This window comes from Cimex lectularius, unplaced genomic scaffold (genome assembly GCF_000648675.2).
Source record: "Cimex lectularius strain Harlan isolate CLEC.00 unplaced genomic scaffold, Clec_2.1 scaffold425, whole genome shotgun sequence".
Taxonomy (NCBI): domain Eukaryota; kingdom Metazoa; phylum Arthropoda; class Insecta; order Hemiptera; family Cimicidae; genus Cimex; species Cimex lectularius.
Genome location: NW_019392959.1, coordinates 57,628 through 85,541, shown reverse-complemented (window position 1 = coordinate 85,541; position 27,914 = coordinate 57,628). Strand labels below are relative to the sequence as shown.

Below are 27,914 nucleotides of genomic sequence, written 5' to 3'. Positions count from 1 at the left end.
CCAGGCACTGCACCCTTCTGGCTTATTGTACCTTCCTAGTTCCCTAGTTCAATGCAATCAACTCATCCAATTGCAGCAGTAAGTTGCCTATCTTGGTGAGAGTTGTTTAACATAAGCTTACTGTGTCTAGCGCTCCTAGAGTTTTTCCACTTAACTTTTTTGACCAAGTATAGGTTTAGGGCTTATAGGTCTTGCTGGGTTTAGGGGGTATAGGTCTGCTACTGTGGCCTGTGTCTGCTTTTTCGTTACCCAAAATAAGTATGTGTCCTGGCACCCAAGATGGTTGTTGTTTTCAGGTTTTGGAAATTTTGGATGCATTCACTGACAGGTTTTGACGTGATTGTTTTACATGCTAATGCTTCAATAGCTTCTTGGTTATCGGATGTTATGAGGATTTTTTTCCAGAGTGACTTCCTTTAAGATTTTCTAGAGTACAAGCATTGATGTCATGTATTTATGCTTTAAAGTCGGAAATCTACTTCCCTAATAAGTTCTCCCTCTCGTTTATAGTCTGTTGAGACTTTAGAAGATGTACAAAATGTTTCCGGGATCAGTCAGTCCCCATTTCTAAGAATGAAAGTCTGATATTAGCTACTAACTAGAGTTTCTAGTGCACCTGTAGGGGTTGTTCTCATTGCCCCTGTGATGGGTTTGCCAATTTTTGAATGCTGCCTAATGTTTGGGTAGCTTGTTTCTGTTGAGCTTTGGTACACCAGATTAGCGATCCACTGATTATTTTGGATCTTAGTACTGCCGTGTACATGGGCCATTTTCGGTAGAAGGCAGTTACAGAAGTGTAACTAGAAGCGTTCCAAGAAAAATTTCCGGAGTTGATCGCTCGGAGACGAGGATGAGGATGAAGAAAAGAACGTACTAAAAAGGTCCGCAAGATGAGTCTCAAAGGAGAAGGAAGCATGTTCATCGGTACAAAAATGCCCAAGCCCTTATTCTCCTGCAAACATGGCATAGACAAAACAAGTTTTCGTTGAGATATACTTTTTATGTACTTGTAAACACTGTAATATTTATAACCAAAAGGTGTTTGGACAAAAAATGCCATTCACAACGGCAAATTACGGTAAACTTCGCTCTCATAAATTATTCTACTGCTACCCCCACGAGACTAAATATGGTTCGTGATCTTGTTGCTCTCGTGTGGTGCAATATTTAAATTTATACGCTGACATTCTGCAACTCTCTGCTTGTCTTTAAGAATAAGTTATGTATTTGTGTTTATTAATTTAACTTGATTTTAATGATTTTGAAACGCCTTCTTGAGTAATTTATTAGTGTTCTTACATGTTTAATATAATGTACTTTTATATTATGTATGTTTCTTATGTTATATGTCTTGACCGTCTGGTTTAGAATTTTCTAGTTAGAACGTTAAAATAAATAACGATCAAAACCAGGGTTCGAAATATTATTGTAATAGTATTCCGTGAAACTGGGATCAAATCATAGTTTACTGCCAGATCAAGCATTTCGTATACAAAAGCCAAAAATGAATTAAGGCCAAAAAAAGTGGATGGCATAAAAACAAAAACTCAATATTAGCTACATACATAGTTTAAATTAAAGAACTTATGTCAAATGATACAATAGTGGTAAAACAAAAAACACCACCTCTTAGGCAGGTCAAACGACTAACTAGAATAAATTAGAAGACTAGATTACAATAAATATTACTCAATAAATATGAAATAAACATCAATTAGTAAAACAATATATGTATAAGTAATAAATTCTTCATAAGAATAAGCAGCATGACCATTAGATACTTATAAATAACATAAATAGTTTTGCATCCCCAGCAAGAGAGTGAATGTATTTATTAGCGAGAATGTATAACGTGAGAGGCATGTGGCGAAATACTGAGTACCTGATTGACTGTCAATTCGATTCGTTTTACAATAGGTGATAGTTTCGTTGTATACAGTATTGATAGTGGGGCGAAATATCAAATACCCCATCGACCGTCAATTAGGTTAGTTTTACAATAGGTGATAGTTTCGTTGTATACAGTATTGATAGTTTTATGTCCCTGGCGTGTGTTAGAGTGGATGTATTTATTGGCGTGAATGTGTAGTGTGAGAGGGTGGAAATATCAAATATCCCATCGACCGTCATTTAGGTTAGTTTTACAATAGGTGATAGCTTCGTTGTATACAGTATTGATAGTTTTATGTCCTTGGCTGTGTTAAGAGTGGATGTATTTATTGGCGTGAATGTGTACTGCGAGAGGGTCAAAATATCAAATACTCCATCGACCGTCAATTAGGTTAGTTATGTAATATGCATAGTAGATCAACATTGGTCGCGGTGCACAGGTCGTAAAGAGACCTTCTCCTAAGCAATGTATATCATATTGGAAATGGAGGAATAGTTATCGACAATACATGCTCTATGAGGCCCTTGAGGTATTATCCTGCATTAGCAAGAATCTCTTACCGATGTGGTGGGCAAATGGCATTACATGTTCTTCTATTAAGTCTTGTAAGTATCACTTGAAGTTAGAGATCTTCCTCGCACAACAACCAATTCGGTGCGGGCGTCAAAGGAAATGCCACCTGAGCAACCATAAAGTATCTTTTCCTGAACGTCTCCTTATGAAATTACGCCCATCTGAAGATTTGAGGCCACCTCTCACCTCATCTGTAAAAAGAATTTGTTCTCAACCTTCCAATGTCCAATTCATATGTTCACGTGCCTAGCCATTTTCTGAGTCGTTGTAAGAAGAAGACCACAAGCTGGGCACCGGGTCGTGAGATTATTATCATTGAGTCTTTTTTTGCAGTCCTGGAGGAAAGCGAAACATTTCGGACTATTCTGATCAGATTTCTTATCTCATATCCCTGAGAACCTGGTGACAGATCAATTTGTCGTCTTTCTGGTCTGCAGACCTAGGGCGACCCTGTCCTGGCATTCTAGTCAGAAGTACTGTTTCTCTGAAATACCTTCCTTTTGTACAGTGATTTACATTCAGTCTCCTGGCGACTCGAGCTACTTTATCCTTCCTCTATTAATAAGCATAATGTTGTATAATAAGCATCTGCTTCTTGTTTGTTATAACAAGTATAAGTCTACATAACTTTGTTTTAATCCTCTGAATGTAAACAAAAATTTTATGTGGTTTTATATTTCCAAATTTTATCAGTACTGCAGTTATTTAATGTATAAGGTGAAGCGCCGTTTCAACTCACCCTAATGAAATTTTGCCGAGAGATAAGATAGTCAATTTTTGACCACAAAGCTGTGAGGAAATCTTTACACAAAATCACTAAAGTATAATTAAAACTTCACATACTTGCAGACTAACTCCGATCGTCAGCTCTACTAATATTTTAATGTATGTTGAATTGTACATAGGTACTGCTCAATTTTTGAAAAAGTTTAAGAGTAGGAATAATATTAAATGAAATCAACAATGGAAAAAATTAACTGAAAGCGATCTTTATGATGCTACTATTGTGAAAATGGGATTAATCAGTAAAAAGTAAACAAAGCATTAATTACTATTTATTTTAACTACGATAGCCCCTAATTATCTGTATTATTATTGTATATTGTATCATTATAGCATTATGCTAAAATATTGACATAATAACGAGGGTGTGGTGTAAGTGTATGTTAAATGACTCTGGTTAACCATTATATTCTTTGTTGTATTTTATATATTGTATTGTAACACCTAATATTTTCATGCTGAACCGGCCTACTCGCCAAACGACCTTAAGTCAACAAACCCGCCAGTGAAGACGGAAGTGACCCTCTCGGTGTTCATGTCTTGCAGACTAACCCCCAGACTAACTCTACTCATATTTTAATCAGTATGTTTAATTGTACAAAGGTATTGATCAATTGAGCCGAATATAATGAGTCTATATAAATAAATAAATGGCATTTTTTATACAACATGAGCCAAACCGCATTCTTTTCTGGACCACACGTGCTTTTTAAAGTGCTGTTTTGTCGATCTTCCGGTAATGATTCGTCTAGGATTTGTTTTGTTTTTTAATTGTGAGCGATTGTTTCACCTTGAACGTTTCACTTTCATTACTGTTTTTGTCCCGTCCGTTGCGCCATGCCCAACCCACTCCGGGAGTCATAGGCTCGCTGGCGGAAACGGAACGAAACCGCGGCCTCAGACTCTGGAATCCGTTCTGGAAAAGAGGGCGACGGACGCCCGGGCCGGTGAAAATAAGCATAGCAGGTCGATTTCGAGGAAACGGTCGAAACAGGAGAGCAGACGGTGCTACGTGACGCAACCGGCTATTACGAGGATGATAGTGGATGGTCAAATGGTGAACTCCGTGCAATCTCTTTACCACTTTTACAACGACTCTTGTTAGAATTTTTAACAAGTAATTTCACTTGTTCGCCGAACAAGCGGCGGTAAAACATGCTCGCCCCACAACAACGAAAGTGGAGTGCAAGGTTAACAATTAAGACATTCGACATCACAGTCGAAGAATTTTTGGACAAAAATTTACTATTTTCTAGGCGAAAATGTAGGAACTAAAGGCTCAATGTGATGATTTCAGTTGTAGAAGTAGGCCTCACATGACTGACGCCCTCGTCGAACGTTTCACGTATCTATTGAATATTGTAAATCTCCGTCCTATTTGTTATTGTCTAATCAAAAGTGTAAACAACCGAGTACTGTAGGATTTTGAAAACGAAACCCAAATGGGAAGCCGTCAGTACAAACAAGTTGGGTCCAACTGAACTTCACCATAACCATTTTGAACAAGGGACCAAACGACCGATATATCAAATCCAGGAGCTAGGACATTTTAATGCAAAATCAGATCCTTCTAGTTTTTTTACAAAAAATTGACAATTATTGACAATAGTAGATGATGGGGTTTGGTCTGCGAGTTGGCGAGCTCATGTTGAACCGGCACACGGCCACTACTAAGTCTGTCTTCACCCGCGGGTTTTTTATTTGAGTTATTCAAACAAAAAACCCGCGAGTGAAGACAGACCGAGTAGTGCCCGTGTGCCGGTTCAACATTATTGACAATATTACCAAAGAAAACCTATTAGAAGAATTGTTGTAATTTGTCGTTTGTCCTTGCAAAAAAAAAACAATTTTGCACTATCATCTAATAAAATCTCCTGTCGAAATATAAATATAAAATAAATATAAATGAAGTAATTTGAGAACAAGCCAAAAACGCACTTCTTTTTTTAAATAATTAATTTCTGAGATACGAAACGTAGCATACATTAACCATAAAGGTGTCTGCAAAATCTCGTTAATACTGGATCCAGTATGTACTTATTGTACTTTTAAGTTTTTAGGTAGTTATTTTGTTATGTCATAAGCTTTTAGGCGAGGGTGGCAACTACCAATAAAAAATTTTAAACGATTCCCTTTATATGACACACTGAAGATGATAGAATGAGTTTTTAATCTGATCACATTTTCAATTGACATGCTTACCATAATCGAAAACAACAATATTGACAATATGTTAACAGACAATTCACAACACTATGTGCGGAAATTAATCTCAACACTTCCATTTCCAAAACCTTACCATTTTTCCAATCCAACAAGCACAAATCTATGGGACCCCCCACACCTGACATAACATAGTATAGGGCGACTTATTGCATTAAATCCGTTCAAGTTCACTGTAATTTTTTTTTAAATTTATTTGTTACCTATATATGATAGTATACTATACAAATATGTACACATGATTAATATATCACACAGCACAACTCTAGCACTAATGCCAGCACTGCATAGGTAGAACATATGCTTTGAGGAGCCAGCTATCGGTTGAGGCGACGTGGCGGGTTGTCAGGATGGGAATGAGTGGATAGGGCTCGAGCAGTATGGTTAGGATGATTCAAAAGGTTGGTGTGGAAGGTTTGGAATCTGGACCGGATTAATTCGTTGACAAAAGGAATGTTGAGGTGTTTGTGGATAGTGAGGTTATTGGCATAATAAGGTGCTTTGACAATTTGTCTAAGGACTTTCAATTGGAAGGACTGGATCCGCTGGATATTGGAAGGCTTGACAGTGTCCCACAGTTCTACTCCGTATGTCCATATTGGTCTTAGTAAAGTCTTGTACAGTGTTAGCTTTGTCTTAATTGTCAAAGTCGATTTCGGTCTTAGAAGTCTTCGTAGTTGTTCAAGTCTTACCGTAATAGGCACAATTTTTTGCAATATAAGTGCATTCCAAGTTCTATTTAATAGAGGTTTTCTGCTCTAAGTTTAGCAAATGAAAGACTGCGAGTGAGTGTCACACCAAGATACGTACATTCATTCGCTACATCAATTCTCTCACCTTTAAAAAACCAACGATCTGTCGAACTCAATTTACTAACTCTCCCCTACAACTTAAACTTTGATTTTTGGAGGTTTACTGTCAAATTTTGTTGTTGATGTGTTAGGATTGTTCTAGATTTAATATATTTAATATCTTCTGAAGACGTGACACTGTCTGTCATCATAACAATATCATGTGCATATAGTAAAATTTTAATTAATGTATCCCAACGAGAATTCCACCTCTCAGAACAGCAGGAAGATCATATACAAGTATGCAAAAGTAAGAGGGCTTAATAAACAACCTTGTCTTACACCACTTTGTAATGGAATCCATGGGTCAATAAGATTTTGTAGAATGCTTACAGTTAACTTATTAACAATACAACTAGATAGGAAAAACAAAAACCCAACAGTTCTTCACCCGCAGTCCACATAGAAGTCCCACAACAAAACTGTCAAATTGTCAAATTATTTTGAAGCCTTCTGACTTATGGATCTTGTTGTGTATGTGCGGTGATTAGTGACCGTTAGTCGCTGATTATTTGGAGATCATGAGATACGGTCTGGTGTGACGTAGGTTTTAGAAAAACATTTTCTTTATCAAGATGATCGCAATAAAGAGCGTGATTGAGCGTGGGCACGATAAAGAAAATGTTTTTCTAAAACCTACGTCACACCAGACCGCATCTCACGATCTCCGAATAATCTTGTTGTTTATGATAATTTTGGTCTGCCTAGTCTTTTTGTTTTGTCCTTTCGGACCTGGAAGGTCGGAAAATAAGAAAAGGATTGCCTAGTCTCACTTCTTTGATCTGTCATTACCAGGTTTGAAAGGAAATAAATGAAGTCCCCCTAATTCTTAGCAAAACAGGCTGCCAGACCTGGCTGGTCAAGAAATAAGAAGAATTAGAATAAGTCAAACCCAGCGAAGATAGCGAAAAGCCAAAATTAATCTGACATACCTAACCAACAAGATAGACAGACAAAACTACAGGTTCATCACTCGTAGTCCAGTCTGACAGACCAAACCAATGAAGATTGGGATATAAGAATGGTCATAAACTACACTCGGCTAAAATCAAATGTTCATCAAATCGCAAGTTTAAAAAGGTGAAATCTCACAATTTAAATCTATTTCTACCAGGTTAAAGCCGACCAATATTGTACCTTTTTGGCATCAAATTTGCCACGACCAGAACAGCTCTGAAGTTATATCGAATCGCCATTATATTTAAAAACAAGTCGACGTAATTGTTCAATAAATTATCGCATCACTATAGAATTCATTGTGAAGAACGTTCAAAATGCCTTGATTGCTAGCGATATTTCCCGCAGAAAACGACGTGGCATGGTGGTAACCTTTCCAATCCGCTCAGCAGTCTTAGCGCACCACCCACCTCGGTGTACATCTCAGAAAGAGCTGAATCGGTTCAGAATTAGTTACACTCAAGACAATAAATCGTTATTACACTTCAAAGCGTGATCGGTCAGTTTAAAAAGAGGAAATTAGTTTTGCCAGCTCCACAACCATCGGAAGACGGCTCAAGTTCATTGTCTCCGCGACGAACAACATTTCTCGGACGAGGGCGGGTTTACTGCGAATGCAAATAGTACTCAGAGGATGGTCAACGGGGCAACGAACCTGTCTATTTCTTCCCACTGGACACTACAGATCTGTAGGTGGAATCCGGTTCAAAAGTTTAAAAAAAAGGAAAATAAACCTTTTTACTACTGTACCTGGATTCGCAAGGAGGCGATAAAAATCAATTGATCGATTTTTCACGGTTTGCGGTGCTCCATTTTAACGAACGGTAACGAGAAATCCTAGCGTCGAAATCACTCTTCGTTATTTGATAACCGTTCCTGTTTCAATGCCACTGCCGCCGCCACGCCTTTCAAACGCTGCTCAAATTACTGCGCACAATGAAAAGGATATATTTCTGGCAACACCTTTCAAAAGTAATGCCAAAGTACACAATAAATTATTCAGTCACTTGTAAACTGATTCCATTCTCCGTTGGCACCGTTTCATAAGCTATTTCGTATTAATTGAAAGGTGTATGCGTATGAATAGAACGGAGTCAGACCTATCCAAAACTTGAGAAGATCCAAAAACAAGAATTTTAACTTTTCCAGGCAGAAATCTGTGAAATTCAACCTAGAGAGATCGTACAGATAGGAATCAACTTGGGTGAAACATCTGGAGGTCAACGTTTTATTTTTATTTTTAGAAAGATCTAGTTAACTAAGCGACCTAATAAAATAAAAATAAAAACCGAATTAGATATCATCCTAAAAAACGAAATCGTAAAGCATCATCCATCAAATAAGCATTAGATACAAAAATTAGCAGTGAACTGTACAATTCAAAATTATAAAAACGACAACGAAATGTTACTTAGAAGAAAGCAGTCTAATACATAATATTTTATTTAAAAGCGACAAACTATTAGTTAATTCTCTTTCAAAACCAATTTTTTTTTTTTTCAATTTAAACTGTAAGTTTGAAAAAATGTCGTTATGTAGGATTATGAAAGGTCGAAGTTAAACAAAGTATATATCAATAAATAGAATAATTAATCCAAATTATCTCGCGGAGCACAATACTTGAAAGATGTTTAAACAAAGGAAATCACTCGACTTGTAAAAGAATTCAAATCTATGCCGAATATTAATTTAACAACATTTGTAGACAACAGTGCTTAAAAAGCTGTCTGAAAATTACTTGTGGATTAAAAAAAACTATACCAACTTACAACATAATTACAAAGAACCGTCAACCATCTACCAGAACGTGTCATCAAGAGAAATAGCCCGAGTAGTAATTCCGATTCTGTTTTTTTTTTTTTTTTTTTTTTTTTTTTTTTTTTTTTTTTTTTTTTTTTTTTTTTTTTTTTTTTTTTTTTTTTTTTAAGAAAAGAAAAACTTCTGAATTCAAAATTGTATGCATTCTACTGTAACCAATGAACCGAAAACCAGATATGTTTATAATAAATGCATAACAACTATCAAATAATTCAAATCCAGAGAGGGCAACTTGATTACAATTCAAAATTAAAAACAGCAGCAATTTTTCTTGACAGTCAAGCGGCATTTAAGGCCTTAGCCTCATGTGTGGTAACGGCAAACCATCACGGCGCTAGGAGAAGTCAGTGACACCACCTAACCCTTGCGTGGGTCCTCGGACATTCGGGACGTAGAGGCAATGAGAGAGTGGACATGTTGGCCAATATGAATTCTCTATGCCCCGATCCCTATTGTGCACGTTACCATAAAAAAGACGCATCCAAAAATGAGTCCAAAACTTGATAGCCCAGGAATGAGGCACGCGAAGAGTCTCATAGAAGGGCCATCCGCAAAGCTTACAAACGTAATAACTGAAAGGTAATCACAACAGAACGAGGATTCTGGTTGGACTCCTGACAAGCCTCTTAAGATGGCACATGTAATAGTATAAAGATAGATGTGCAGAATAGGAATACTCAGTTCGGAGTGAAGAAGCCTTGTGGCAGCTTCTCTAGAAACCGAAAAATTAACTAAGTACACGTTCCTACAACAAATTATATCCCACATGTACCAAAATTCGAGCACTGATTTTATTATAATTAGATCAGAGTTGAAAATCATAATAAGATAGATATTTCACACTAATAGTTAGTAGTTTAATTATCTGGTTTAAGCCCAATCTGAATAGATCATGTGGTGTTTAAGTTTCACTCTTCTCAGGTGATGGGGATTGTCGTTGCTTTTTTGTAGAGCATGTTGTAGGAAACGATGCATTCCGAACCTATTTTAATAGATGGTCACGGTGCACCAAATGTACTGTGAGGATTTGGAAAAATTGTTACAGAGCAAAGAAAAACTTGTATTCGATCATCTTGGGAGAATTTGACGTTTGGAACCGAAAAAGGAAAGATGGTGAGATAATTAAGATTTGATTGCTATATACTCTTGGTTGGTAAGAGCAATGAAGAAGGGACTTATAGATGGAATTGAAGAAAATATACAAAACAAATAGTCATAACTCAGAGGAAAGATTTTGACGAATACATTTGAACCGAAAATTTCAGTTTCCCTGGTTTACGACTAATTCTGAACTTCAGAAAATGGACTGGGAAAATCAAATTTCATCGTTGTCAAAACCACGGTCGGTTGAGGCTGACCCTGTGTTGAGATGGCTAACAATGTTATACGCCTCCGACCTTGTTTTCCCGTGTCATTTATAATTCCAATTCTTCTTGGGATAATATTTGACAATTTTCCCCTTAGGAGTTTCTGTAAGCACAGAGCCTGGATAAGTATGTGCAGAGTCCACTTGTTTGATAGGTTGATGGGTTCAGATGCCAGTACACGATTGACTCATTGGTCATAAATGTTACCTTTAACACTCAGTCCCCTAACATAATATCATAACAAATTGATAACATTTTTGTTCCTCAACTATTAAATGGACAACAAGCCTGAAACAGAGCTCACAAAAATGCATTACCTATTTCACTCATGTAACTCATGTATGGGTAATATATTATAAACTAGGACGATTTCGATCATTCTGATCTTCCTGTTGTTGTCTGGCAGACGTGTTTAGCATTTCTCCATCTTCATTGAACTGATTGAACTGTTTTCTATAAACAAACTATTACCCGGGATAGGTGAAAATTTGGCTGTGCAAGATCAGGTTAGTAGAACATATGTCTCAAAACATCCATGCTCAGAGGGTTTTTGTCGGATGAACGATTTCTGATTAGACATGAGAACGTAGAAAATGACACCCATCCGATTGATCTGATCTGGACGACGATAATTGCTGCGTTCGACTTTTCCGCGGGGGCTAGAATTTAAGCTCCAATCGCGCGAGAAAAGCTGTTATGAAGGACACATTTTATAAATCTACCAGGTGTAAAACCAGTGTTATAATTTATATTTTTTTATTATAATTAAAAATAATTTTTCTCTTAGTACTATGGACGCAAACATCGCGGTTACTGTTTTGGCGATGGGATTTGCATTAAGATGATAAAAGGAAGACAAGCAGTCTAAAGGTTTTTGTGGTGTCAAGTCCGATAATCCTGATTTATCCTCGATGTTTTAATTTGACCGTCAGATTTCGCCATCACCGTCTTCAGAGATGATCTATTTCTCATAGAAAATTACTTTAATGTACGCTCGTCATAACCGACAACAAAAACATTAAAAATAAACATATTGGAAGATATCAAGCCTTCACTGTTGAATGGAGCTTAAACTTCTTAGGCATAGGCATTGCCATTACCATAACTGAGTGCAAATTCAAAGACAACACAGATCAAATGCAGAAAACCAACGCGAGGCCAAGAATTTTGAACTAACTCTCCAGGATAGCTGGATACGAATAGGGGCTTTAAAATGGCAAGGTACTTATAATGTACATTATGAAAGAGATTTTGACCCTTTGGAGCGAACGGTTTTTAGTTTGAACCCTAGTGTGAAGGAGATTTGTCACTGAGCAACTTCTCCTTCAATTGACTCAATTTTTTTTCGAGGGTTTGGAACAACAGAGGTTATATCAACCCTCGGGGTGCCGGTGTTTTTGAAAAAAACAAAAAACATTTATAAGTATGTCGGGTTCGAATGCAGGGCCGCTGGATTCGAACCCGGGACCTTTACCTTACTGCGATGAGCGCCGTGTCAACGCCAAACCGTTGCGGCCCTAACTCAAATGTTATCATCTGTATTTTAGACAATTTTTACTTAATACCACCTTTGTAGTTGGAAATAATAAAATTGTAATTAACAAATTTAAAAAAAAGGAAGAACCGTTCTCAAGTTATCCAAACTATTGCTGAATATTTTTTTCAACCAAAAATAATTTGTTTAGTTATCATTTCAGTTGATAGTAATTAAATGCTCATAGTACGGGATATAATCAGTATTAGAAAATGTTTACTTAATATCACATTTGTAGTTGGAAATAACAAATAAAATTATAATTAACAAATAAAAAAACGAAGAACTGATCTCAAGTTATCCAAACTATTGCTGAACATTTTTTTTTCTAGTAGAATCTTCTTCAACCAAAGCTAATTTATTTACTTATCATTTTAATTGATAGTAAATTAATTGCTCATAGTACCGAGCAATTTAAGAAATAAATAATTTTACAGATTATTTTTAAACGATCCGGCTAGGATAAATAGAAATTTAAAGATATTAATGTTTGACAAACATAACGTAAATAAAACCCGTTTTTAGTCGATTGAGACTTTATAAATGTTTATATTTTAATTGAAATTGGTCATTCTCTCACTCGCTCTCACTCACTCTCACACACTCATTCACTTTCTCCCACATTCTCTCACTTACTTATATTTGAACAATTCTTTAAAATACCATTTTAAAAAAATAAAAATAGTTGTCGATTCTATTAGAAGAAATTTTAAAGTTATAAAAAAACATTACTTAACGACGGTAGGGACATAAAATACAAGAGTAGACTTTTTCTATTGTTCTTCTTCCTCTGCTTAACTAGATGTATCATCTAAAATTGTGATGTAGTGCAGTGTTTCCAAGTGTTCGTTTTTTTTTTCTTTTTTACGAGGGTTCTCAACAGCAGAGGTCAGGGTGCCGGTGTTCTTTAAAAAAAGCCCATTTGTAAGTATGTCGCGTTCGAATGCAGGGCCACTGGATTCGAACCAGGGACCTTTACCTTACGCTGTGCCAACGCTCAAACCGTTGAGGCCACTGACGCCCCCCAAAATTTCTTATTGTGCACGCGAATGTATAATGTGTTTTTATTTTCACATAAATACATGTTCATCAGTTGTTACAAATTAACACGTACACTACAAGTTCGTCTGCTGATGTACATACATATATATATTTAAGCATATGCACAATCTAAGAGGGTTGATTCAGCTAGTTGGGTAATGATTAAATATGTAAATAACGAGACAAATTTCTTCTCAAAAAAGTAAACAAAAAACCTATGAAGTTTGTGACTTGGATTTCCGGCATATTCGAACTTTACCATTTTAAATATGGAAGTTCGAAAATCGTCACGTCATCGTTCATTTTTTATTAAATCGATCTTTCGGAAAATTCAGCCTGAAATGCCATCATTTCTTAGCATCGTGGTGCAATGTAGGCGGAAACCGGAGCTTTTGCCGACGTTGGCTCCGCCTCCCCCCTCCGCGGGGCGGCCTTGCGTTCCTCCCCTGACAACTATAAAAGCCGCCAGCAACCCTTTCCAGGCACCAGTCTACTCCAGAACTTCGGTACAACAGGAGAAATGGCATTTATCAAGGTACTTCAACGGTTAACAAGCCCAGCGGCGACGGATTTCTGTGAACCGTGTTCAAGTGTTTTCCATTTTCGTTTATTTCCCACTCTGGGCCAAACCGGTGAAGCCCAAGGTGTCAATTGTCAGTGTTCTGCTCAAGAAGCAAAAAAAGTGCGCGATTAATCTTCTCTTTCATTGCTCAAATTCCATTGGGTTCACGACGTTTAACTTTTCGACATTCGATTTTACAGGAAATCCACTTGCTGCTGGAATTTTAAGCACTTTTTTAAAATTGTATAAGTGTAATATCTCTCATAATTGATATCTTCTTTTCTTTTTTTAAGAAGAGTTTATAATATAGTCGATGCATTTATAATTTTTTTACTAGAGGTAGAATAACGTAAATAATCCAGTCTTGTGTCAATTCCATCTTCTTTGGTCGCAGACTTCTTCTGGTCTGCGGGGTGATAAACGTGTAGTTTGATCGTTTCATAAAATTCGGCGTGATTATCCTCGCTGCCTTGGACAAACAACTGAAGTAGAAGTAAAAACGCATCTGCCAAGATATGCAGAACACAATACTCATATTTGGAGACCTAATATAACATTTCTGTTCTTATATTGAACTATCATCGTAACATGCTGAGTTATTTTATCAAGGGTCGAATATTGAGTAGCGTGCCGAATTCAACCTGAAGTTGGCTATCACTTCACGTCAAACTTTAAATTTTCACTTCAAAAGCACAGAACACCAAAAACTTTTAAATTTATGGCGTCTTTTTTTTCTTTCTTAAAAATAGTGTAACTTCATAAAACCCGCGTTTATTTAAAAATTGTCTGGAACGACTGAAATATTAAAAGTTACGCCGTGTATTAAAATTCAAAAAATAATTTAAAGTGAACTTTACAACTAATACTCATTTTTTCTTCATGTACTCATGAAATCAAACAATAACTACCGAGACATTGGCTATGCTGTTCCGCCAAGTCGTTACATTTTGAAACGGGGTTGTGCAATTGTTTACGGTAGGAATAATCGAGTCAGGGTTGCTTTAAGCTCCATAATTAAAAGGAGTTTATTATACGAAGTTAGTTAATAGTGGGCAAGCCAAGCATGACATAGCATTCCGAAGATAATAACGAATGTAAAAATCAAACTCTCGTATTGTTAATTGAACACAGTTATCATTATCAGCCAATATCTGGTAAGGTTTTGGCAAATTTTTTGGAAAAGAATGTGGGGCGTTCAAATTATGCTATGTAGTTCACTCATGGCGATTGCGTAATTCTTTCATGTTAAAGAATTATGGAAGCGGCCGAGAGTAAGAAAAATGGCTCGTTAACTGGATTAAATTGACCGAACCATCACGTACGTTTTTCCTTCCTTCGGCGTAAGAGCGAAATAGCTGTGTGTACACTCGTGGACACGCTGGCCGGCTGCAGAAACGCGTACGCCCACAGTTGCGAAACCCATGCCCATATCCTACAAAAAAACGTCGTTTACGGAGGGAGAGAATTGAAACCGCTGCCAAATAAGAAGTTATAAGCATATAATTATGCTATCTGGGATCACAGAAGTAACATAAATGATAGCGGCACATTTATTTTTTTCTCGGAATTTAAAACATGGTCAGTCATAGTTTGGTCGTTTCCGATCATTTAGGTCTGCCTGTCCTCGCTGGTTTGGTCTTTCAAACAAGTTTCGGCTTTTGCCAGAGCTTGGGCCTGACCAAAATGATCGAAAACGACCAAACTCCAGGGACATCACCCCGCAGACCACATCTCACATCGTTATTATTTTTTTAAAGAAGAAACTTGAGTTTTTTAACCCTTTTCTTTTTCATTATAATATTTATTTTTTTTAAAATAGATTTTGCTTCATCCCTTAAGAATTTTTTTTTTCAGATCGTAACTTTGGCAGTGGTTTGCCTGACGGCGACCCAGGCCGGCCTCGTCGAGCCGCAGTTCTACGGCGGGTATGAAGGAAACTACTTCTCCGCCCCCGTCGGCCACGGTCCGGGCTTCCAGTACGACGCCGTCCCTTACGTCGCCCACGCCCCCGCAGTACACGTCGCTCCCGCCCCCGCTGTGCACGTCGCCCACGCCCCCGTCGCCGTCGCCGCCCCCGTCTTGCCTTACGAGGGAGTCGAGTACGCCAGCTACGCCCCTCACCACGACCACGAACATTATGTAAGTACGATGCTCTTGTCCACCCCCAAAGTGGCCTTCCACGGTCATCCAACCGGATGGAACTACAGAGCTTTAATGCAAGAATTAGCAGGATTCTGTTTGATATTATAGCCTAGTAATTTAATGGATAAACAATAAGTCATCTTTGATGTTCAATGACGAATGTTTCTTCACAGCTGGAAGATTGGTTGGCGTTCTCGTTGACCGCTGGATTTTACAAAAACAAGAAAGTTTAGTTCGCGTTGAGGATAGTTAGGCTCATTGATAATGAAATCAAATCGAATTTTGTAAATGGGTGAAGAATTAATTTTGTCTAGAGGAGGTTGAGTTCTTGGGCTCTTCACTGTCAGTTTATCAGTGGCGGTTGATAAAGTTAGTAAAACAGTGACCATTTTTAGTAAAAATGGACGATTTCAGCCTAGACCTGATATTTAATATTATGGTAACCGTGAACGTAAAACGTCCGATCGAATCCGGATCGCCTTGAGGGACGACAATCTCAATTGCAGCCGTCATAAAAAAGTACGCCGTCACACGTTAGCGCGTCGCTACGGCCTTCGCTGGGAAAAAACGGTTTAATAAAGGAAAATAATTTGTTATTCTAACGGGAGTGGCAAGGCCGGGAGAGGCTTGTACAATCGCCGACGTGGGAGCAGGGAGAATTCGGCTTTGAGAAAATCTCAGGAAATTGCAGAACAACGGATTTTGCACTATTTCTTTATTTCCGCGCCGATCCAATTTGATTGTTCTTGCCAATTGTGACTAACCCGTTCCCAATATTGTTTATAAAAATGCACTGGGGTGCAAATACGTGGGAACGTCAACCGTAAAAACTCAAATGAAAAGCTGTTGGGCAACACATGGAAGATCGATACGCAAACATTCACACGGATCTGAATTGACTTTTAATAAATCAAGATCTAAAGATCGTTAACGACCCAAATGCTAGCATATCCCATTCACATACCACTCGAATGAATATCACGAAACATAAAATGTCCGACCAGAGCCACCGAAGAATTTCTCAAGAACATATGCGTTTGCCCAACTGAACACGACAAATCTTAAGGACATTCTCTTTAATGACTTCTGCAAGTAAAAAACCGGATTGAACTTGCTTTTCGAAAGAAAGTAAAAGCGGGATTCACGGTCTTCGACCTCGCTACCGTTCGTCTGACCATTGGATAACAAGCTCCATTTTCCCATCACTTTAAAGATGTATAGGAATCGGTTACCGGACACCTTTCTCCTCCTGCTTTTAGTATTGACCCCGAACTCGTTCCCCGTTACTCAATCATTTTGAAAATTGTAAAAATTTCACCTTATTTCTTGCGGGCAAGGCCGAGTGTTTTTAGAAAGCCGTCCTTCCATTTTAAGTCCTAGTGCAAACTTCATGCAAAATACAAAAGAATAACTGATTTATAATTTTTATAGTTGTAGTTGAGATGAAAAATTAGTTTCACAAGCTATCGCGACTGTATTCCCCCGGGACAACCCATCATCTCAACCTACAACTTTTTCAACTTCCCCTCTCTTTGTCAGATATTTAAATTTCGTGTTATAGGATTCAATTGTCGGCACATAAGTCGCCACGGGTTAGGGAAGTGCAGGTACTTCAGTAATTATTATATTAATCCATACGGTTTTAGTTGGCCCTAGTTAACAAAGGATTAACTGGGTGAGATGGTTGAGTTGGTGGCTCGGGGGACCGAAGTTACTTCAGCTCAGCTGGTTAAAGCAACGGGGTATAGGAGCCGCTCGTGACACTAATTTTTCATCTCAACCACACTTTACATAAAAATTATAAATCAATTTAAATCATTACCTTGATTAAATAGGACCAACTAAAAACGTAGATTAACATAAGAATAATGCTGGACTTAACAACTCTTAACTGAATGGAATCAGATTCTAATGCGTTGGTTGCGAATGGTGACTTACGTCCAACGGTTGTAAGGGCTATCATGGGCTACGCGATCATGGGGTGGACTCGAAAAATCTTGCCTTGAGTGTACTTTCTACTTTCAAATCTAGGTCTTGGCCCTTCCAAGGGTGCCCTATCCGATACGGCGTTCTGCACGTATCCGAATAATCACTCAACCCGAAAACAGTGAGAATGATGGATTAAGCCACCAAAACAGCCCACGAACTCAGCCTGGTGTTTGTTGTTTGTGTTAAACTTTTTATTCAGGATACGTACGAGTAGCATATCTTACCTACCTTCCAAATATCATCGCATGCTATGCCGTATGTTCATTTTTTTGTTAATTTTTTTTTTAGTCCTACCCGAAATACGCCTTTAACTATGGAGTCCACGACCCTCACACAGGAGACATCAAATCTCAGTATGAAGAGAGAGACGGCGACGTCGTCAAGGGCTCTTACAGTCTCGTCGAACCCGACGGTTCCGTCAGGGTTGTAGAGTACACCGCTGATGACCACAACGGATTCAACGCCGTAGTCAAGAAAATCGGACCTTCCCACCACCCTGCCCCAGTCCACCACGTCGCAGCACCCGTCCACCACGTTGCCGCCCCCGTCCACCACGTTGCCGCCCCCGTCCACCACGTTGCCACCCCCGTCCACCACGTAGCCGCCCCCGTCCACGTCACCCTCCAACCATCCTACCACGGCGGACTTGAGCACGCTTACCACTACAGGAAATAGATACCGACTGGAAATTGCCGCAACTTTGACGAGTAGGGCGCAACGACGCATCGGAACGCCAAAGAAACCTTGTTGCGCCCCACTCAATGACTCGGCTTCATATCAAGGCAAAGCAATTTATTTATTCTGCTCGGAGTGCCTCCGGGCTTTTTGTGTACCTTTTTTTAATACTATCAACAAACCCATAACGGGCATTTGTGTATTTATTTTAAAAAAAACATTGCAATAAATTTCTACCTGAAACACTGTTTCATTACTCCATATTACAAATCCCAACAAAAATTTTATATATAGGGTTGTAACTCATAAAGAGGTTGTTTGTTAACATGAAGTAATTTAAAGAAATGACTAACAAATGCAATATATTTTATTATTCACCATTTTTGACAACGATGATAAGTTTTTTATAACAGGTCTGTAAAAATATGAGCCACGAAGTGTAACAAAATCCGAAAAGGTGATTACAAAAGTATTTCTTCTAATAAAGCTGTCCAAGATACGGAAAAACTGGTACCATGAAGATCATGAGATAGATAGATAATGAGAATAGAAAGAACTTGCTAGGATATCATAGCCAAGCTAATTTTATTTGTTCACAGTTTGTATTGAAACACGAGGGCCTTTACTTTTCACGAAATTCTAATGTATTTAGTTGGTACTGAGTTGATTATAAAACTCTCGACTTTTCGGCTGGCGATGTTTGATTGTGATGAAATTGGCTTGTTATTTTGAGTGGTAGGATTTGTGATAAAAACAAACCACATTATAATACTTGCTTTTGTAAAGCCTATTTCTCTCTTTCGAGAAGACATTCTGAAATGCGAATGGCCTATCACCGGGCAATTCGACTACAGGGAGATTTGTAGTCCGGCCCTAAAGGAAGCAAAGCACCCAGGAAGAGTATGAAAACTATCGGTATTAATATGGCAAAAACGTCTTCACAAATGCCAGAACGTTACAGTTAAAAAACTGTGACATCAGCCTAACACCTCTTCCTACCAGCTAGTGGAAGTCGAGCACGGACAGAGAAACTAAATCTCTGGGCCCTCCAGCAGGAGTAACCAAGTAAGCAAATTCTCATTTAGATTAGGAGTCTGTTGAACAACCCCACCCCCTATGTTTTATATAAATCTGCTAATCCCTCTATAAATAAGCATTATTCTAGTTCCCTTTATTTTTCATAATCCCCATATCTTACTCCTCACCAATCATTTTTCTTATAAATTCGGTAGGGGCGCCGGGTATAACTATCATTTTCCTAATTATTAATAAAGCCCATCTACCCTCCTCAACCTTTCTTTATTTTTCTTTTGGTGGAGGAGCCGTTTTTTTTTTTTTCGTGTTTTTATTTCTGAAACGTTCTCTGTGTATTTTACCTGATAACCGTAGCCATTTTCAGAGTTCCTTTCGTTTTATATATGAGAATTGTTCGACATGGGAAATCAAGTTTTTAAATGAAATATGTACTAAATAAGCATATTATTAATAATAAAATAGCAAAAGTACAAATTAATACAGAACACTTTCAGCACACTTTTTCCCAAGACTTCTTTATTTTTCATGTGCTAATTTTTTAAATTAGTTTTTATTGATGAGCGAGAAAAACAAGATACAAATATGGAAATCCTTATAACATCGGACAAGGCTCGGCATTCAGTGTCAGATCTCCGGAATTTTCGTCAAATCCCGAATGGAAACTGATTTTCTGGAGCGTTAAGAAAAAGTTAAATTTTTTTGTAGGTTTAAAACTAGCCAAAGTATCAAATCTATTCTAAAGTATAACACTCAAGTCAACGTCATTTTTTATTTCAAATGGAACCGCAAAACAGCAAATTTGAAAAAAAAATCTTAGAAGAATAAGTACCACAACTTTCGAACACCTCCAAAATTGACAGCTCTAGGATTTTTTGAAAACATTAAAAATTAAAGAAATTTCATAAACAATGTTTATTAAACGTAAGTTTCTATTTTATGTTGTTGTTTTTTTTTTGCAATTTTATTATGAGAAATGGTTGTGTTTAAAGTTTTTTTATTGATATTATGTTTACTTACCCCCCTCATGAGGAAAAAAGAAAATGTAAAATTGCGTTTAATACACAATGTTTATGAAGTTTTCTTAATTTTTTAATATTTTCAGAAAATGCTAGAGCTGTCAATTTTGTGGATATTCGAAAGTTGTTACTTTCATTCCTCTCAGAAAAAAAATCTTGTTTCAGAATTTTTTTTAAAAAATTGGGGTTCCCATTTAAAATAAAAACAGTGGCGTCGATGACGAAAAAAAATTGACTTCGGTTTTGGAATCTGCGCAAAAATGTATAAGGAGTTACCATTGGTCACTTGTTGTATCTGTTCAAAAAATAGGAAAAACCTGCAGGTGCATGTAAAAAAAGGCACTCTGTATATGTTAACAATGTATGTTTCTTGAAAATGGACAGGATCGCCGAAATTGTAAATTTTATTATTTTTTTTAACACCTTCAAAATTAAGCCTACAAAAAATTTCATCTATAAAAAAAGAAGGACAATAGCGAAGAAAAAAAGAATATAAACGATTTTATTTTACGGTTTTAAACAATTTATAAAATTTAGAAAGTTTAAAAAAATCCGTGAATTGTTTCAGTGGTTTTAGAATGAAAGAATTCTATTTTAATTTAAACAGATAAGGTAATGTACATAATTCCAGTTCTTCCGAAGTCGAGCCAAGCACCAGAGACAATAACAAAATTGGAACGTGCATGGAAGCCTCCAGTCATTACTGAGCTAGTGTCAGTTTTTTATCATTTGCCGGCCCAGTTTTGCGTTTTTGTTTTAAAACACCAATCCAATTTCATAAACTTTACCAATAGGGTTACAAGAACAACTAGCGAGAAAGAAAACCGTGCTGCTTCCTGAATTATTTAATAGTGGACAGCTCGAAAAGTAGGTCCCTCGTAGATAATGTCAATTACAACCCCACTCCAGTCGATTACATAAAAACATTATGGTCATGTATGTTTGGTCTGGGACGGAGAGTGGGGCGGTTTGAATCAGCAGTAAGGCGTGGACATGAGCGACTTTACAGATGAAAGGCGTTTTCCCGAAGGGTTCATTTTCGGTGTAGCTTCATCTTCCTACCAAGTCGAAGGCGCTTGGTGCGAAGACGGTATGTTTTCCCCGGACTTAACAAAATTCGTTTCTTTCCGAGTAGCGACGTTTTAACTGTGCTAATCAAGTGGCAGGCCGCGCCTTTTGTTAAAAGCCAATTGGATAGTTCAAGATTTCGAAAATATCCCGTCTCAGTGGAAATCCCTCGACGATGCAAATTGTCATTGCAATATAGTAATGAGCCATTGCCAAGGATTCAATTTATGTACGAAGCAGAGCGGCAATTCATTATCTACGCCATCATTTTGTAACATTTTATCATTGCCATTTTTGGTTAAACCTTGTTTTATTCATCGTCTTATAGGACAAATTTTCAGCCTTTTACTTTCGTCTTGGCAAACACAGTTATTTTTTGTTTTAAATATTAATTAACGGTTCGTTACGAATGAAACATACGCAATACCCGTTTGTTCGCGATTTCACACTAATTATAATGTACTCTAATTATGTTTCCTTAATAAATTTTATGTAAGTTTTTCAAAACGTGTTGATCCAGATGATAAACCACACGTTACTTATGCAATTGTTTGTTTATTGCCCGAAACAAAATGTTAATTTTTTTAAGGGGAAGGAGACAATGCTCATTAATTGTTAAAAATAAATCTTTTATGTAAGGTTTTGGTTGAAATGAAAAGTCAGTGTCACGAGTGGGATTCGAACCCACGACCTTTGGCTAAATAGACTTCCATCCACTCAAACACCAACTCCTCATCTCAACCCACAACCTTTCGAATTTTCCCTCCTTTCGCCATTTTTCAGTGGTCAATAGACCACTAAATATGATGGATTTAAGAATAAAGAAATTTTAATCAAAAATCGACAAATAATACTCAATTAAGCAATGACCAACAGTAAAACATTAAGTATTATGTTACAGGAAAAGGCGAAAGCATCTGGGACAGAATTGTTCACACAAATCCAGGATATATCAATGATACTACAAATGCCGATGTTGCTTGTGATATGTACCACTTGTACAAGACGGATGTTAAGCTAATTAAAGAGATAGGGGTATTGCTTTACTTATCCTGGGGTTCACTGGTAGAAAAAACTGAAATTAACAATTCTGCAGTTTGATTTTTACAGGTTTTCTATAAGTTGGCCGCGAATTCTACCCACAGGGGAAGGCAAACCAAACCCAAAAGGCATCAGATTCTACAATGGCCTGATTGACGAGCTTTTAACAAACGGCATCCAACCTATGGTTATTATTTTATACTATTTTTAGATTAAAACGAAAAAATTCAAATTCAACGATATTGAAGGTAACGATGTACCATTGGGACTTGCCTCAGGCGTTAGAGGAAAAGGGCGGCTGGCTTTGCCCAGAAATAGCAGACCATTTCGAAGCGTATGCAAAAATACTTTTCGAGAATTTCGGTGATAGGGTCAAATGGTGGATTACCATTAATGAGCCATCGATGGTAGCGATGGGTTACGGCGATGTGTTGTTCGCTCCAGCTTCGAACCTACCCGGTATCGGCGACTATATTGCAGGACACAACGCTTTGAGAGCACATGCTCAAGCATACCATCTCTACAACAAAGAATTCCGGGCTGCACAAAAAGGTGAACGCGATTGAGTTATGATCGATTTATTTTTTACAATGCCTCGTTTCAGGAAAAGTTTCCATTTCGTTGTGTTCAATGTGCTATTTTCCTAAAACATCATCAAAGGAAGACAAAGAAGCAGCGGAACGAGCGACAGAATTTGAGGTACAATGTTTAACGTTGAGATTCCTTGTGAGTGATGCGGGGTTTCGGACCTGTAGTCTTTTTTTTTAAGGTGCCGGTGTTTTTGAAAAAAAGCCCATTTGTATGTATGCCGGGTTCGAATGCAGGGCCGCTGGATTCGAACCCGGGACCTTCACCTTACAGTGATGAGCGCCGTGTCAACGACTAAACCTTGCGGCCACCGACGCCCAAAGGACCTGTTGTCTGTTTCCGTTAATTTTATTCTGCTTATCCTTTCTGTTTTGTCTGTCAATCGTGTTTCGGCCTTTCGTCATCATCAGTTGTAAACTAAACAAACCCCATCAATGATGACGGCGAAAGGCCAAAACATGACGGACAGATCAAAACAATGAGGATAGACGGAAAAAAATTATCGTATTTATTATTATTATAATTTACACACATTTAAAATAATTTGTTTGAGTTCAATATTTGTAAGAAAAAGAAAAATCTTTAACATTTTACAGCACTTTTAATGTTCATTTCATATCGCCTTTAGCTTTTATTGATTGCAATTTAAACTTTCTTTAATTTGAGACACACTAATGTTAATTTCTCTATTTACCTCAAATAATACTCTTTCTTATAATTTTCCAACACTTTTTTTTTATTATGTGTTTATTTTGAAAAAAATTACTACTGTTCAAACTATCAACAGCTTGGATGGTTCGCAAACCCCATATTCAGTGAAGAAGGAGACTATCCAAAAACAATGAAAAATTACATCCAAAAACATAGTGAGACTGAAGGTTTGAGTGAATCACGATTGCCAGCTTTCACCGACAAAGAGATTAACTTATTAAAAGGTAATTTTATTAAAGAAAATCTAATTTGATTAGTATTAATTATAAGGGCACTAGCACAGGTTCTGCTGATTATTTTGCATTCCAACACTACACATCAAGGTATACAACAACTGGACTGGAAGGTGAATCACCATCTATAAAACGGGACAGTGAAGTTGTACTGTCACACGATGCACAGTGGGAGATTTCAAAGCTCGGGTGGTTTAAGGTACAGAGCTTGTAAGTGTGTTAAAGTTCAATGAGCTTTTAAGTTAAATTACAGAACGCACCACATGGATTCAGGACAATTCTAAATTGGATCAAAGAGAAATACAATAACCCTGAAATCATAATTACTGAAAACGGATACGGTGACATGGGAGAAACAGGACTTGAAGATCAGAAAAGAATTCAGTATTTGACTGTAAATGATAAAAGTGTTTTTACTACAACTATAAAAATGATACATCAGTAAATCCAATTTCAGAACTACTTAAATGCAATGTTAGAAGCTATAAATGAAGATAAGTGTAACATTACAGGTTACACTGTTTGGAGCCTTATGGATAACTTTGAGTGGACAGATGGTTACCAGTAAGTATATTTGTTAAAATATTATTTTTAATGATTATTAAGGTATTTTGTTTTTTCAAGGGCTCAATTTGGTATATACAAAGTTGATTTTAATGATGGTAGTCGACCGAGGTCACCAAAAGCTTCTGCTTTTTACATAAAAAGAATAATTGAGGCTAGAAAGTTATAGACAAGTATCACATTCAATAAAATGTAATTATTAAAACTTGGCTGTTTCATGTATTGAGTAAAAAAAAATTTTAAATGATACTGTTTGTACCCTGCTTTAACATGAATCTCCTAAACTACAGAGAAGGCCTGCAAACAGTTTTTGCTATTGAAAACTGAATTTAAAAAATGTCATATTACTAATGCAAATTATCTTTTTTTTAGATTTAAATATATCATAAATGATAACATTACATTCTTTTTGTTTTTTGTTAATTTTATAAAAATTCCATAACATATCAGTAGCAAATTTTGAATTATTCTAAACATTTTAGAATATAAAATAAAATTTTCTTTATTCACATTATTAAAATTAAAATAAAAACTCAGTTTTCAATTTTTCTGTAAATCATCTTAAGTAAAGGTCTTAGAATCATTGTAATAAAATAAATTACTCTACAAAAAGTTGTAAATGTAAAAGGATTTCAATTGTATAACATTTATTTACAACACTAAGATTAGACACTTCATAATTCTGAGCTAGTACACTTAGTTATTCGAACCTTAATATTATGAATCCAACTCAGATGGTTAACAAATGAGTTCAAATTCAGAAAGTTCATATCACACATTCCACAGCGACCTTTGAGCTTACTCAGATGAGTGACCATCAGATGTTTGGCCAGGTTGGTATGTTTTTTGAATTCCCTCTTGCACATATGGCACCTGAAAGGGCCTTCTTTGCTGTGGCTCCCCATATGTGAAAATAAATCGACTTTTTCATTAAAGACCAGCCCGCATATATGGCACTCGTTGAGAGATTTTGTCGACATCGTCCTCATGTGAGTGCACATGAGAAACTTTCTTTTGAAAGTACTCCTGCATTGGTGGCAGACCAACGGGCGCTCTTTCGAATGCAGCTCCTTGTGTGAAGAATAGTCTGCAAAACTTGTGAACACAGCCTGGCAGATGCTACACTTGTAAATTTTCGGGGTGTTGTGCCTCTTCACGTGTTCAAGCAGAAGAGTAGTGTTTACAAAATTATCCCCACAAAGTCCGCATTCGTAAATGAGAAATTCCTTTTCACCTCTTAAGTACCGGTTAATATAGTGTCTCCTTGATCTAATATCACACCTGTCGACTTTGATCAAAGAGCCGGCCGAATTGACTCCTTCACTTTTCTTGACCCAGATTCCTCTGTTTGTGAAGAAATGACTGACTGTCGCTTCGCCCATCGAGGAGATTACCCTTACTGAACCTGAAGCTTCTGTCTCAACGTAGTATCGCGTTTTAAGAAAATCAAGGCTTATATTTTCCATTTGTCACATATAGTATAACTTTTTCTTTTAAAAATGAATAAATTTATAATTCATGAGTTGATTAACAAAATACAAAACAGTTTTTTATTTATTATTTATTATTGTTTAAATATGATTTAATTTAAAAAATCAAGTGTTAAAACATGTTACTTATAATTTTTCAATTCTACATTGCACATATGGCCCATGGAGCTTGTCTTGCTAAAAAAAGGAGAAAATGTAGCAATAAAATCAATTATTGCTTATAAAATAAGAATTTTTTTATGTTGGCACTGTAGGTTATGTTGCCTTTATACAAGTATCATGTACTTAACCTTTTTTTTCTGGGATATTTTTGGTAATAAATTTTAAAACCAGTATTTTTTCCATCCCAGAGTGGTTCTTGATTGTTCATTTTTTGCCAACATTTGACACAAATTTACTATTTTGACCCAAGTTAAGCTGTTTCCTTCAATTGGATTTTTTTTCTTTTTGTTGGTCAGTTTTTTGTATTGTGGATTTAGATAAGCTTTATCTGCACATGTAAGTACATCTATACACACATGTACAGTGTTGAGCCTATCACTCTCACAGTCCACTGGCACCTCCAGTTTTTTAATTTACTAAAAATTACTGTCAGGCCTCGAGAATCACATACCTGGGGTGTTGACAGACTTATAAGATAGATAGACTTCAATCTTATCCATCCACCCATCAAGGTTGGGCTCCAGGTGCTGTCAATACCTAGCACAATTCAGCACCCAACATACAGTTCCTAGATCCAAACCCATTCGCACTCTTATTCATTCTAAAATATATTTTTTCCTATTTACATACCACCCTCTCAATTAGGGTGGTTGAGTTAATATTCCTTCATCACTCTTTACACCTATTGTATAACTAATCTAAATGAGGTTGGTCATTAAAATAGTAGTGATTTTGTTTATTTCCTGGCTATATATTATACACCCTTAAAAAATAGGTAAATATTGAGCTTCAGGTCCGTCACCTCACTGACCTCTTGGCATTATCAGTAATTTAGGTCAACTCATAACTGTTTTGACATTTCTTGGTTAGTTATCATTTAATTTTGTAATATTAATAAATTAATTAATACATTTTTATTTTGCTATAATTAAAAATACAAAATATAATATTTTGTGTGTGTGTGTGTGTGTGTGTGTGTGTGTGTGTGTGTGTGTCTGTGAGTTTTAAATAATAATAAAAAATTAGCCCATGATTATAAATAAAAATAATTTGTTATTCTTCCATTGCAGTTCAAATACTTGTCCTGGATAGCAGGAGTTGTAAAATTAACAATACCTTTTTATTATAATAAGGCTAGAAAAAATAATATTTATTTAGAAAAACCATACTGAAAAACTTAATCTCTTGAGTCAAGAATATATGAATGTATAAATGTTTTGTAACTGACTAAGTTCTGAAATTACTGATATTAATTATATTTTCGTAAATATTTTTAAGTTATGTTATAAGAAAAATTATAGTATTTATTTTTGGTAATTTTACGATAAGTTAACTGATTGGTATTTGATAAGTTCTGACAGTGTCTTGATTGTGTAGGAAGTGGTTGCTTCCACATTCAAGATGGTTTAGGTGCAATTGGTGATTGGCAACAAATATTTATATTTCTGTTGTGACCTCAGGATCATAAGATCCCTAAGCCTTATTCCTTACGTACCAAGGCACATTGACCATGTTATGTAAAATTTTATTTTGCACTTTTTGTATAATTTTGATATCGCTGTGTTTGATACCACCCCATAGTTTAATACTACATGTATTG

The 27,914-nt window shown here is 36.6% G+C and overlaps 3 protein-coding genes across 3 annotated transcripts; 2 read left to right on the top strand and 1 right to left on the bottom strand.

Moving 5' to 3' along the window:
- The first annotated feature begins 13,485 nt into the window (after positions 1–13,485).
- Positions 13,486–18,649, top strand: LOC106662738 (cuticle protein 19-like). The gene is made up of 3 exons (XM_014386982.2): positions 13,486–13,573; positions 15,455–15,739; positions 18,020–18,649. The coding sequence occupies exons 1-3, from the start codon at positions 13,559–13,561 to the stop codon at positions 18,404–18,406; spliced, it is 687 nt and encodes a 228-aa protein (XP_014242468.1). The 5' UTR covers positions 13,486–13,558; the 3' UTR covers positions 18,407–18,649.
- Positions 18,650–21,407: 2,758 nt separating this feature from the next.
- On the top strand, positions 21,408–24,911 carry LOC106662737 (myrosinase 1). Its single transcript, XM_014386981.2, has 10 exons — positions 21,408–21,547; positions 22,427–22,560; positions 22,622–22,753; positions 22,815–23,118; positions 23,171–23,265; positions 23,942–24,089; positions 24,149–24,297; positions 24,352–24,492; positions 24,556–24,662; positions 24,723–24,911. Exons 1-10 carry the CDS (start codon positions 21,451–21,453, stop codon positions 24,829–24,831), a joined length of 1,416 nt encoding a protein of 471 aa, XP_014242467.1. The 5' UTR covers positions 21,408–21,450; the 3' UTR covers positions 24,832–24,911.
- A 425-nt stretch (positions 24,912–25,336) lies between these two features.
- Positions 25,337–26,044, bottom strand: LOC106662691 (zinc finger protein 16-like). Its single transcript, XM_014386928.1, has one exon. The coding sequence runs from the start codon at positions 26,042–26,044 to the stop codon at positions 25,337–25,339; it is 708 nt and encodes a 235-aa protein (XP_014242414.1).
- Between the last annotated feature and the right edge of the window lie 1,870 nt (positions 26,045–27,914).

Bases quoted from the DNA above. Each gene is read 5' to 3' on its own strand.
- LOC106662738 (XM_014386982.2), top strand. The intron at 15,740-18,019 runs GTAAGTACGATG...TTTTTTTTTTAG, and splicing joins ACCACGACCACGAACATTAT to TCCTACCCGAAATACGCCTT.
- LOC106662737 (XM_014386981.2), top strand. From the start codon at position 21,451: ATGAGCGACTTTACAGATGAAAGGCGTTTTCCCGAAGGGTTCATTTTC. The intron at 22,561-22,621 runs GTATTGCTTTAC...ACAATTCTGCAG, and splicing joins AGCTAATTAAAGAGATAGGG to TTTGATTTTTACAGGTTTTC. The intron at 23,266-23,941 runs GTACAATGTTTA...AACTATCAACAG, and splicing joins AACGAGCGACAGAATTTGAG to CTTGGATGGTTCGCAAACCC.
- LOC106662691 (XM_014386928.1), bottom strand. From the start codon at position 26,044: ATGGGCGAAGCGACAGTCAGTCATTTCTTCACAAACAGAGGAATCTGG.